Source organism: Coregonus clupeaformis, chromosome 29 (genome assembly GCF_020615455.1).
Source record: "Coregonus clupeaformis isolate EN_2021a chromosome 29, ASM2061545v1, whole genome shotgun sequence".
Lineage (NCBI taxonomy): Eukaryota > Metazoa > Chordata > Actinopteri > Salmoniformes > Salmonidae > Coregonus > Coregonus clupeaformis.
The window spans coordinates 23321441-23335294 of record NC_059220.1 but is presented as its reverse complement, the minus strand read 5'-3'; the positions used below and the strand labels follow the sequence as shown (position 1 = coordinate 23335294).

The 13854-nt window shown below is 45.5% G+C and overlaps 1 protein-coding gene across 2 annotated transcripts in view; it reads left to right on the top strand.

Moving 5' to 3' along the window:
- The window catches only part of LOC121544880 (kinesin-like protein KIF26A), a 92852-nt gene extending 81837 nt beyond the window's left edge, over window positions 1-11015 (top strand). For both annotated transcript variants that reach the window (XM_045209128.1, XM_045209129.1), the window contains 7 exons: window positions 137-296; window positions 2125-2287; window positions 3061-6358; window positions 7305-7498; window positions 8577-8600; window positions 9000-9150; window positions 9348-11015. In XM_045209128.1, coding sequence (XP_045065063.1) covers window positions 137-296; window positions 2125-2287; window positions 3061-6358; window positions 7305-7498; window positions 8577-8600; window positions 9000-9150; window positions 9348-9532 — 4175 coding nt within the window. In that variant the 3' untranslated portion in view covers window positions 9533-11015. The remainder of the gene's footprint in view (window positions 1-136; window positions 297-2124; window positions 2288-3060; window positions 6359-7304; window positions 7499-8576; window positions 8601-8999; window positions 9151-9347) is intronic.
- The last annotated feature ends 2839 nt before the right edge of the window (window positions 11016-13854 follow it).

Genomic DNA, 13854 nt, shown 5'->3' with positions numbered 1-13854 from the left:
GTTTGGGCTGTGCCACTCCTGCCTGTATGGAGCAGCAGCAGCACGTGGGAACCCTGACTTCCTTCAGAGGGAGTGTCTGACTGTGTCTGTGCTGAGATATAACCTCACCTGGCTCTTCCTCCTGTGTCATCTACAGTGTCAGGCGGACGGAGCAGGCTGCACCTTATAGACCTGGGGAGCTGTGAGAAGGTGCTTAGTAAGAGCAGAGACGGAGGTGGAGGCCTGTGTCTGTCTCTCACCGCACTGGGCAATGTTATCATGGCTTTAGCCAATGGAGCCAAGCACGTACCTTACAGGTAGGGGAACTAGTACTGTACTTTATATACCTTGATTATGTAATACGGAGTCGAGTATGTAATCAAAATGTACATTTACCTTGACTATCAAGGCTGTGTTTATCTAGCTTGCTATAGATTTAAAGATATGGCTCAGTCTCAGCCATGTAGTTTGCAACACTATGGAATCAGAAATGAGGTCAAGAGACAGATAACATTTAATTTGGAGAATGCAATGCAGACTGAGGGCTCTATTTTACCAAACCTAACGCAATGGTACATTTAAGTGCTGGCGGTGGTGCTATAGGTTCGTGGGTGTGTCAGAAATATTTTTGCTATTTTCACCACCACAATTATAGGCACAGTTGCTGGCGGTTGCAGTGGGTTTTGATGAATAAACCAGTTATGGGTGTGTCAAGGTTTGGCCCCTCACTGGCCAATCAGAAGGTGCTCCATGACTAAATATGTGGTTGCTTCAAGTTGTGTATTTATGGTATTTTATGTATTGCATTGTCATCAACTCCAATTCGAATGTTAGTCCATTATAGTTAGTTAAATAGCCTGCCCCACATTTGCTAAATATGTTGAACATGTTTGCAGTCCACATTTTTCTAATTGCATTGCTTCAAAATGGAAATACATTGTTAAACATAGGCTATAGCATTCACACCGATACAGGGGCTAGGCCTACTTAAAATTGCAGTCTGGACATGCCAAACGTAGTAAAAAACCAAGATTAAATTCATAAGGCTATTGATAAGGCCTAAAAGACAGTATATAGCCTAATTATTCTCAAATTCTAATCAAAACTAAACAATAACTTGTTTTTAAATAGGCTGTCTAAATACAGTTACAGCACCATAATTGCTACCTGTAGGCAGATAAGGCAACTTAGACTATGGAGGTTTTTACACACATTCAAACTTTTCACAGGAGCTGGATAAAGATCAATATAAAGAGAAGGGGAATATCCATTCACCATTATACTGCTCGTAAATGTAATTTTTTATTAACATCATGGAACCATCTTACAGATCATATTTGCACTTCTCCAGAAATAGCAGACGAAATTGCGTTGCATTCCAGCCATGTAGCCTACGTTATCACCATAAACCCATGGACGGTGAATTTTTAAAATAAGTTTGATCGTTTTTCGTTTCATTTGATTAGTAACCAATCTTCTTTTTAAACCAACAACAATATTTCTAAATAGTATCGGGTATTGGGCGGAAACCAATCGTTTTTTGGGGGGGAAACCAATAGTTTCTTTATGTTTCTAAATACGACATTCACCAGCATAAAATGCACATCTCTTCCATGGGTACTGTGTGTCATGACTGGATAGGCTGCGCTTCTGCTCTCAAAATCCATGCCATTATCAGATGTGTTACCGTTAAGAGTCTTAAAACTTCCCATTAGCGCTGCATGGAATTGTCACTTTTGCAAGTGTTTTTAAGGACACGCCTCAAATATTGCCAGCCATCCCACCACAGTGGAAGTGAGCTCAGCTGATGTTAGAGAGGTAAATTGCAGAACCTGGCATTAGGGCTGGAAAATGCCAGTCACCAGTTTTTACATGACAAAATTGCAAACTAACGTGCGTTTGACATTGTGCCTCCTTACCGCCAGCCGAAAAAATAAGCCTGTAGTGTAAAATCGGGAAAATGAGCTGGGAGGAAGTATACTAAGAGGTTAGAAGCAGTTGAAGAAGCAGTTGTTTCGAATGTGATATGAAATGAGTCTCTGGCACCCCAGACTAATATTAGGTGTAAAGGATGTTGGTTGAAAAATCCTGCCGTTTCCTGAGCAGTAATGCTAATAACGGTGTGTGTGAACGTATCATCTCTAGGGACAGCAAACTGACGATGCTACTGAGAGAGTCGCTGGGGAACATTAACTGCAGAACCACCATGATCGCCCACATCTCTGACTCCTCTGCTAACTACGCTGACTCCCTCACCACCATCCAGCTGGCCTCACGCATCCACCGCATGAGGAAGAAGAAGTCCAAGGTCTGTGTCTCAACTCAAAGATCTTTCAGTATCATACGCCATAAACATTGGTATAGCCACATGGGTATTCTCTATTTGAACAGTAGCATATTTCGATGAACACAGCACTTACTGTTTTGATGAGGGAAAGCCATCGATTCTCAGTTATATAAGTATTTAGTGATCTCAAGAGTGTATTACAGGGGTGTTATTAACATAAGTTGCATTGTTCACCATTTCAGGGCCATGGTATGAAATGAATCAGGGCCTGAAATTAATGTGATGTTATTAGTGCCATAATTAAGAGCTAGTTTTTCTTGGCATCTCAATACATAATCATGTAATCAATAGGGCTGTCTAAGGATTAGGGAAATAATTGCTCCAGATGATTAAGTGGAATGACAGCATGTATTTATTTTGCATCGGTCTCCGGTGTGATTATAATGCATGCCACGCATACCAATTCATATTATTGACATACATTTCAGTGTACCTATTGATGTGCATTTTTTACTTTTAAATGTATTGACTGGCTATTTTTTAAGGGATTTATATTTGCCTTACAAATGATTCCTTCCTGAATTCTTTACACAATTGAATTAACTGTAAATTGAAAGAGGGACATGTAGAAAAATGTGGAGAAAATGATATAAAGACTCTTTCAATAAGCCTAAAGTAATAATGTTATATCTTGAATATGAGAAGTGTGCAGACAGTCTTGTACTAAGCACTTTAGACATGTCCCAAATACACTGTGTTGTAAGTGTCTGTATGTGTTTCTGGCTGTCTTGCAGTATGCATCCAGCTCCTCTGGAGGGGAGAGTTCCTGCGAGGAGGGGAGGATCCGTCGGCCGCCCCACCTCAGACCCTTCCACCCCCGGACGGTGGCCCTGGACCCGGACCTGCCCTCCCTGCTCAGCGACCCAGACTACTCTTCCAGCAGCGAACAGTCCTGCGACACCGTCATCTACGTGGGTCCGGGGGGCGCCGCCATCTCTGACAGGGAGCTGAGTGACAACGAGGGCCCCCCCACCTTCGTTCCCATCATCCCGTCTCTGAACAGGAAGCGTTCTGGGAAAGAGGGCACCCTGGACAGAGACCACTTCTTCAAGTGCAACACGTTTGCTGAGCTGCAGGAACGCCTGGAATGTATTGACGGCAGCGAGGAGCCTACAGCGTTCGTTGGAGAGGGCAGGGGAAGTCAGGCCAGCCCACAGATAGACAGCAAGGCAAAGGAAGGCCCTGGCTCAGCTTCCCTAAAGACTGTAACTAAAGCCTCCTTCTCCCAGGAGAGTATCTCACCCAAACGTCCTCCTAAATCTGTAGGCACTACGCCGTCCAGCAGCCCCCAGGTGAGCCCCTCTAAGTCTAAACTGGAACATTCCAGAGGGGTTTCAGAGAGCGTGTGCAGAACGAGTGCTGATGGTGAGAAGGTGATGATGTCAGAGAGCCAGGCTAACCCAATCAAACAGGATGTGGCCACGGTGCCAGCCTCTGAGCCAGTGGTGCGGGAGAAGGTCTACTTCAACAAGAAGCCCTTACCCAAGCCTGCTCCCCCTCCCCCACAGCAGAGAGACTCACGCAGAGGCAACAGAGAGGCAGAGGAGATGTCCACCACTAGAATGCCGCCCGTGGGAAGGAGCCATCAGGCTGGGAAACGGGGGGAGTCTGGGGGCTCCCCTTTTCTTGGTAGAGCCCAGACAAGGGGACCAGTAGAGGTGTGCCAGCTGCGCTCCACCCTGAGAGAGAGGTGCCTGGACAGGGACATCCTCCGGGCTACGGTGACCCTGCAGCAGCCTGTGGAGCTGAATGGAGAGGATGAGCTGGTGTTCACTGTGGTGGAGGAGCTGTCCATCGGCAGCATCATAGACAACGGCCGGCCCTCCAGCATCATCAGCTTCAACAGCGACTGCTCCCTACAGGCCCTGGCCTCCGGCTCCCGGCCCGTCAGCATCATCAGCAGCATCAACGATGAGTTTGACGCCTACACGTCAGCTGTGGGGGGTGCAGTCAATATCGAGGTGCTCACCCCCTTACAGGATGACACATTTGTGTGTGTGGGCAGCAGGGGCTCGTCCATCAGCTCCTGGCTCAGTGAGGTCAGCGTCTGTACTCTGGAGAGTGAAGGGGCCCACTCTGCAGACGTCTTCCTCCCACAGAGTAAGCACATCGGCCCAGAAGGCACCTTCTATCTGGATTCCCTGGGCATGTTTCACTGTGAATCATCCCCAAGGGACACCAAGAAATCCCTGAATGACAGCGGCTTTAGCTTTTCTGAACTGGACAGTGACAGCGCAGTGTCTAGCAAACTGTCCCTGACAAAGTGCCCTCCGTCTCCCGAGTCAACCAAAGGATCCCTCAGATTCCCATCCAAAACAGCGAAAGTGAACTTTCTCAGCTCCTCCTCCCAACCCTCCCAGGGCCCTTACATAGTCCACTCCAGTCTTCCCAGGAAAATGAAACCTACCTCATCCATCACCCATAGTAACAGCAACAGCAGCAGTCGTGAACCACAGAGACAGGAAGTCAAGCAGGAGGACCCCTGGCAGCGCATTGACAACCACTCTGAACCTCAGTTCCCAGACCCCAGCGCCACTGCCACCAGCAAGCTTCCCAGAACCCCAGTGAGTGGCATTCCCTGCCGGAAAGCTGGTGTTGTCAACAGCAACAGCGTACCTCGCCAGCCCAAGGTGCAGGGCTCTACCTCAGCCCAGAGGGTGGTGGACGGCTGTGAGAAGTCGGCCAGCAAGAAAGCAGGGTCCCCCAGCAAGATGCCTCAGCTCAGACGAGGGGCCACCACCCTGGGCACCGTGCCTGTCATCCACGCCTCCCCAGAGACCAAGGTCACCACCCAGGACATCACAGCTACAACCAACAGTCTCAAGTACTCCTCTCTGGGGAAAACTGGGAAGACCAACGGGCAGAAAGCCAGCATTCTCCCCAAACCTGGTGGTACCTCACCTCCTCCCCCTCCAGTGCGCAAATCCAGTCTGGATCAGAAGAACAGGACCCTGCTGCCCCAAAGTGCCTTAAAGTCTGCGTATGGGGAAGCAGGGAGGCCCTCACTCACCAGGGGGACGGTGTCAGAGGATGAGCTAGAGGTCCATTGCAGAGGAGACTCCAACAGCCTCAAAACATCCAGCCTCAGGGGTGACTACACCTCGGCCAAAGCCACGTCCAGTCTGAAGGCCAGAGGGGCCAGAGGGGATGCTGGACAGCAGCATTACGGCAGTCAGATGTCTCTGGAGAGGTGTGACAGCATGTCCATGGTGGGCTCCAAACCCACCATCAGCCGAGAGAACAGAGGGACCAGCCTGGGCAGCAGCATGTCCAGCAGGTCCATTCCCAGATTTGGTTTACCCAACTCAAGCAGCTCTCCCATTGCTACCTCCCCACCTTCCCCATGTGGCGCCACAGGTGCTCTAGGTAAACCTGGGCAGGTCAAAGGTAGTGTTAACACCAGAGCGGTTGGAGTGGTCAATGGAAGTAAGGCCCGTTTGTTGTCAGCGAGCAACTCTAAAGCCCTGAGCTCCTCCACCAAGTCCCTGGCAGCTCCAGCCACCAGAAACCCAAATGCCAACCTTCCCCCAACTGGCAAGACCTCCGCCCCTCGGGCCACCGCAGCCGTAAATAGCAAGCCTGGCCGGGGCACCATCATGGGCACCAGGCAGGCCATGCGGGCAGCCAACAGCCGGGTCAGTGAGCTGGCATCAGGCAGCACATCAGGCAAACATCTGAGGGGCTCAGGGGACTCTGACAGTGGTAATGACAGTGGGGTGAACCTGAGTGATGACAAGTCCCCCGTGGTCATGCTGCCGTCCCCCTACAGTAAGATCACAGCCCCCAGGAGGCCGCAGCGCTACAGCAGTGGACACGGCAGTGACAACAGCAGTGTTCTGAGTGGAGAGTTGCCCCCAGCCATGGGCCGCACAGCCCTCTTCTACCACAGCGGGGGCAGCAGTGGTTATGAGAGCATGATCCGTGACAGCGAGGCCACAGGCAGCGCGTCCTCTGCACACGACTCCATGAGCGAGAGTGGGATGTCTTCCTCAGGCCGCCCCAGGACCTCCAAGTCCCCCAAGAAACGCAATGGTAAGCGCTTTGAATCTGTATACATCATTATGCATTATCTCTGATAATATCCTGTACAACAGCATACTGTTAGGGAATCAAAAACATGTGAAAGTTCCATAAAATCCCAAGCATTAATTAGGTCCTTTTACAAGCCTTCTTGTTTAAGTCCTGTCTTTGTTGTTTTTTACAAGCCACTGTGTGATGTCAGAAGTCAAACAGTCCACTTGTTAAATAATGGAGGAGAAGATCGTTAATGGAGGTCATAAGCCCAACTGTCTCTATAAAAGCCTCTTGTCCAAAAGTCACAAAGCACGTCTATGAATTACCCCTAATTGCTTTTTGAAAAGTAGTTTTCCTGCACAGAGCAGCTTAGACAATCACTAGTTAAGGGTTGTTAAGGGTGAAGGTTCACTGCTGTTGACTTTAACTAGATGTGTCATGCTGAAAAGCAGACTGAGTGGTGTTCCCGTCTGAAATAAGAACTTCAGTTCTCCAGATCGAAGCAGCATGCCAGAGAAGTATAGCACAGAATCCCCAAACAACATCAAGTACAACCTGCGATTTCTCCAACTTCCCCTGGTAATCTTGTAAAGATAGAGGCTCTAACAGTTTAAAATCAGATTCGTATAGTTTATGTAATTAAGATATGTAATGAGATTACTTTGAACTCAGTTGAACAGCACTGGAACGTTGTTGTCATGTTCCAGCTCTGGTAGATTTATGTAGTCAACCTTTTCAATTCATATTGTGTGGTAGGGATATGATATAGACAGTGGTGAAAGCCTTCTACATATGCAATCAACAGCACGCTCAGGAGGTCTGTGTAAAGCCTGCTATCGCTTTACATCTCCGTCTCAGCCTCATACATATTTACTGATAGAGCCGTTCAACTCGGCCCGGGCAGATATTACCATTGTATATTTCCTGCAGTAATTGAGGTGCCTGTCTGTCTGTGTCTCGCCAGGGCTCCAGCGGCGGCGGCTCATCCCGGCCCCCCTGCCAGACACCTCATCCCTGGGGAAGAAGACTGGCACAGCTGGCCAGTGGGTGGACCTGCCGCCCATGTCAGGACCACTGAAGGAGCCCTTTGAGATTAAGGTGTACGAGATCGACGATGTGGAACGGCTCCATATGCGGCGTCAGGAGGACTCAGCCGAGGTGAGCGAAGGGTCACGCTTACTGTCTGTCAAGCTCCCCATACTGTTACTGAACTTATTTTAGAGTCCTGACATTAGGTTCATGTTCATCACTACATACATGCTTCTTAGCAATGTCAGGCTCAGCAATGTTCTGCATGTGCCACATTGATCTCAGCAATATTCTGAATGTGCTACATTGAAGCCAGGCATGGCGTCGTGGGAAGGTCTTGGCTCACTCCTTCCCAGTTTCTTATTAAAGAACAAGATGAAAATGTGCGTCTTAGACGTTCGACCTTCAGTCTGCCCAATGGCGATTCCCGGCGTCTTTAAGTGTCTGTGTGACCACAGTCAGAGCCCAGTGTTACTCTAGCCAGGCCTTTGAAGGAATGTGAAGAGATCAGGAGGCAATTACTGTCTGGGGTTAATTGGTTTAGATATGACTGGGGCTTACTGCTGGTGCTGGTCGACGGAGGGGGAAGGGGTGGTGATGGAAAGAGCAGTCTAGGAATTTGTGATGAATGTGCATCCCCCCTCCACAGCCCATCAGCCATCACCGTGGCCCATCCCTGGCTGCCTGATGGCTCTTTATGGCTGGCGCTACTTGCCACGGGTCATTAACTCCTCCCACAAGTTAGAGGTAGCCAGACAGGGATTTGTTAAGAGAAGATATTAAATCAGCTGGTGGTGGTTTGATTTAGTTTCAATTAGGAAAAGATGATCTTCAATTTGTCTTTCCAAGCCATCACTGGCTGAATGGCTGGGAATTAAGTGCTCACACGGGGGTGTGTGAGCACTTCATTCCCAGACAGTGATGGCTGGGAAAGACAAATTGAAGATCATCATTCCCAGTCCAGTTTTGGAATACCATGTAATATGTGCATCAAGGCTTGTTTCCATGTTTGTATATTCACATGTCTATTTGTGTTCACATGGATTTTTCTGTGTGTATATATACAGGGTTCAGTACTCTGTATATTCATGTCTGTTTGTGTGTTCATGTTTGTTTGAGTTCTAACTGTGAAATCATAACTCTGTCTAGAGTAAGAGCATATGTTTGACCTTTTGTATTTTCTCTTCTTCTCTTGTCTCCTCTTTAGCAGCCATTCCAAGATGTTGAGAAGGTACGTTGATTTTGCTGGATGGCTGAGGCTTCATTATTCTGTATTGGGAGTTGGGGAATAGTTTGGAGTGAGGGAAGAGAGGCGAAGAACAGGAATTAATTGCATTGTTTGAGTTGCATGCACATATCTCAAATTAGGTTTCTGTCCATTGTGACAGGAAACCAGTATTCTTATATTACAATACCTGGAAAATGGCCAGAAATGTTAATATACACTACTGTGTCTGTATATCCTGCAATTCTTTAGCAGCAAAAAAATGCTAGTCAATGACGGCCATGAAATATCATCTTCAAGCTTACTCTGAATTTCAAACAGTTCCTGTCACTCACCACCCTATCGTGTCTCTCTCTCTCTCTCTCTCTCTCACTCTCACTCTCACTCCCGCTCTCTCTCTCTCAGGGCCTGCTGTACTTCAACAGTAAGCTGAAGGTTCTGGAGTGGCGGCAGCAGCAGATCAGGGAGCTGAAGGTCAAACACGAGACACTGAAGGAAGAGCTAGAGGACACCAAGACCCTGCTGATGATGGACCCATGCAAGTGGATAGGAGAGTGTAAGTGCTACATTATTCTACCAGGATAGGGGCATATGGGGATTTACACCTTTTTTTATTCTTCATATTCCCTACCAAAATAGAAAGTTATCTTCCTATTGAAAGTTAACTTGATTCTGTGGACTGTCTTCCAGATTTCAGTTGACTGTGGGTGACCATTACTTTAATCGTCTGCTCTCCTGTCTCTTCTCTTTCAGTTGAGGTGGACCAGGATTTGGACAAGGAGTCCCAGGAGTACCTGGAGGCCCTAAGTCAGGTCACAGAGGAGCTGGACTTCTGTGTCAACATATGCAAGTCACGTGTCATGATGGTGACGTGCTTCGACATCAGTGTGGCATCACCACCTGACACTCAAGAGGGACTGCGAGAAGTGGAAGTCTGAGAAGGATGCGAAATGAGTGATGGAGAATCCAGAAAGTGAGAAAGGAATGATGATGAAATGTAGCAGCCAGTTCATATTGCTGGAATGAAGTGACAAGAAAAACTAAAAGACAAAAGATGAGACAAACGGGATGAGGGTCTTTGCATGGAGACAGAGGAGATCTGAACCGACTTATCTGCAGTGCCTCGTTGTTCTGGACATGTTCATGTTGGAATGGGAGAGAAACGTGTGCACAGACAACAACGGTTTCTGTGTTTCCTGCATGATGAGAGAGAGGCCATCATTTACCCAAGAGTCATTCAACGACACCCAGAAGTGCCTTTTTCACTCAACTTATTTTGAGTCATTATTTTTTGTATGGTGCTAGTATCATAACCAGCATAGCTAAGCAAACCCTGAACATATTCCTTTTAAGAAATAATAATTTTATATTGCATTGTATAGTGTATTTATATGATTATGCTGTGTGTAAAAAGATCAGTTGTAGGAAGAAAAAAGTCAGAAGAAAAAGGAAGAGCAATAAGCTAATGTTATTGCGTTCCCAAACTTTGCCTTTTCTCATATTTCAAACCAACCTCAGTCAGCATTTTGCCCATTTATCCAGCCTCTTGCGCCTTATGTTATCTTTCTTGTTCTGTAGTTTTTCTACCTTTTAAAACAGGTCTGTGTTATCTTGTCAAGGACTCGGTTTGCTGTTATCACTCAGCCACTGCCAGCGGAGCTGTGAAAGCTAGCAGGTTTTAGTAAATGTTTCCTCCCTCCAGTTGCCTTGATCCCAAAGGGCCCCAGTGGAGGTGCTGAGATGGGTGGAGGTGTAGAGAGGAGAGAGGAAAGTATGTGGATCTGGGCTTTGTTTGCTCCTTGTTTATTTAATTGAAAGTGTGGCAATGGCAGAACGCAGAACACATCATACACCATACAGGGCCTGCTCCCAACAGGCTGTGTGTACGCCATGATTCATAAGTGTGACAGTAAGCTCTTTCTGGTGCTCGGGGTGTCTAGAGTCACCCTGACAGACCTCCCTAACCCTCCCTGTGCCCCCAGAGCGATGGAGAGAGCATGCTGGGTGTTATTCACAGGCATAGTGGTGCTTGTCAGTGCGTACATTTTATCCCTAGATGAGCCTCAACTGGGTTCTACTGACACAAACAGAAGGGCACAGATGAGATGCCACAAGCAAAGGTAATTCTACGTCTCTCTTGTGTTGTACTCTTTTTACTGGTGCCAAGCCTTGGTTCTATGCATTCCAACATTCTCACTCCCACTATAAGAATCTCATACACTATATATACAAAAATATGTGGACACAAATTAGTGGATTTGGCTATTTCAGCCACACCTGTGGTGTATAAAATCGTTCTCTGGAGTGATGAATCACGAGTCATCATCTCGCAGTCCGGTGGACGAATTTGGGTTTGGCGGATGCCAGGAGAACGCTGCCTGCCAGAATACATAGTGCCAACTGAAAAGTTTGGTATGGGAGGAATAATGGTCTGGGGGTGTTTTTCATAGTTCGGGCTAGGCCCCTTAGTTCCAGTGAAGGGAAATCTTAACACTACAGCATACAATTACATTCTAGATGATTCTGTGCTTCCAACTTTGTGGCAACAGTTTGGGGAAGACCCTTTCCTGTTTCAGCATGACAATGCCCCCGTGCACAAAGTGAGGTCCATACAGAAATGGTTTGTCGAGATCGGTGTGGAAGAACTTGACTGGCCTGAACAGAGCCCTGACCTCAACCCCATCGAACACCTTTGGGATGAATTGGAACGCGGACTGCGAGCCAGGCCTAATCGCCCAACATCAGTGCCCGACCTCACTAATTATTTTGTGACTGAATGGAAGCAAGTGCCCGCAGCAATTTTCCAACATCTAGTGGAAAGCCTTCTCAGATTAGATGTTCGACAAGCAGCTGACCACATACCCATGGTCATGTAGTGTAGATCAACAGCACAGACAGTTTGCAATGACTCAGAACCCTCCCTAAGTTCTGCTTCAAAGCTACATACACTACCGGTCAAAAGTTTTAGAACACCGACTCATTCAAGGGTTTTTCTTTCTTTTTTAGTATTTTCTACATTGTAGAATAATAGTGAAGACACTATGAAATAACACATATGGAATCATGTAGTAACCAAAAAAGGGTTAAACAAATCAAAATATATATTTTTGTCTTAAAGTAATGATGGACTGTCGTTTCTCTTTGCTTATTTGAGCTGTTCTTCCATAATATAGATGTGGTCTTTTACCAAATAGGGCTATCTTCTGTATACCTTGTCACAACACAACTGATTGGCTCAAACGCATTAAGAAAAAAAGAAATTCCACAAATTAACTTTTAAGAAGGCACACCTGTTAATTGAAATGCATTCCAGGTGACTACCTCATGAAGCTGGTTGAGAGAATGCCAAGAGTGTGCAAAGCTGTGATCAAGGCAAAGGGTGGCAATTTGAAGAATCTCAAATATAAAATATATTTTGATTTGTTTACCACTTTTTTGGTTACTACATGATTCCATATGTGTTATTTCATAGTTTTGATGTCTTCACTATTATTCTGCAATGTAGAAAACTGATTAATCACACACACTCATCACACACAACTCGAAAATGAAGAGTTGATCGGCTAAATTTTTAAAAAGCCCCAACAATAATGATTTGTTTTTAGTCTTGAATAGGTTTTAAAACTTTGGACCGGTAGTGTATATATAACAATTCTCTCCAACATTCTATTTTATTAACTAATTTAACCCGATGTCTCAATCAAAGACTAGGATAGGCTCCAAGAGTAGTGTCCTAACTAAAGGCCATAAGAAACCACAGTTTCCTGTGTATACATGCAGTGAAGCAATTACAGCCTTCAGATTTTGATGTTGTATGGCAAATAAAATCAATCAACCACTTGTATGTAGCGGCCAGAATGTGTGTGTTTGAATTACTTTTCTTAAAACGGTGAGGACAAAGATGATGAACTGGTTTTGGTTATCTAGTAAGAAACTAGCTTTTGTTGTATCTTGATGTGTTTGATATATAACTAAAATATTCATTTGTTTTCTTTCAAAGATACTCTCAGGCCCTTTCTGAAGATGCTGCATGAGATTTTTATTCATTTTTTAAAATGATTTCTATTCCATTTTTACCATTTTGATTTTTATAATACAGCCTCGGCTCTCCCTAATGTGGGGTTAGTTTCATGAATTAAATGACTATTACCAAACTGAAACATTTCAAGAAAGTTTATGTATGTCATATTTCATATAAAAACCCATATTTTCTAATGTCCTTGGTTTTGTATAGGATTTTCTGACTCTGTGTATAAATGTATGATATGGCAGCTCGTGTTGAGTTTTATCTGTGAATAAAATAGGTTTCTTTTTATTGCTGACATTGTGAATACATTTTTCTTCATAGGTTGTCTTGAAACAAACCATTCTGTTAGGCCCAGTGGTTTGGCCTACAAAATTCAAAACCACAATAATTGGTCATCAAACTAGATTGAAAGTCACCATGTTAGGTTGAGAATGTAATGAAGGCTTTACAGTTGTTTAGGTTTTTGCAACCTCAATTGGAGTGCAAATTTATCCAAATAGTCAAGTACTAGCGAAATGAAAAGGGTAGGGTTAAAAAATCTTTTCCTGTAATTCTAGTTAGGCACTGTAGCCTAGTTTAGCTATCTGCTCACCTGGTGTTGCATTTGCATATGGTTAGTTCCTGGCTTTTGTCAAACATCTGTTAGACTTTCAATGTTTTCTGGCAGCGCGAAGGGGGAATTGGGCTTGCGCACGAGGAACTGACCATATGCAAATGGACACCAGGTGAGCAGATAAGCACTGTAGCCTAGTTTAGCTAGCTACAGTGGCTTGCAAAAGTATTCACCTCCCTTGGCATTTTTCCTATTTTGTTGCCTTACAACCTGGAATTAAAATTGATTTTGGGGGGGGTTGTATCATTTGATTTACACAACATGCCCACCACTTTGAAGATGCAAAATAAAAAAATGTGTGAAACAAATAAGACAAAAAAACTGAATTTGAGCGTGCATAACTATTCACCCCCCCAAAGTCAATACTTTGGAGAGCCACCTTTTGCAGTAATTACAGCTGTAAGTCTCTTGGGGTATGTCTCTATAAGCTTGGCATATCTAGCCACTGGGATTTTTGCCCATTCTTCAAGGCAAAACTGCTCCAGCTCCTTCAAGTTGGATGGGTTCCGCTGGTGTACAGCAATCTTTAAGTCATACCACAGATTTTCAATTGGATTGAGGTCTGGGCTTTGACTAGGCCATTCCAAGACATTTAAATGTTTCCCCTTAAACCACTCGAG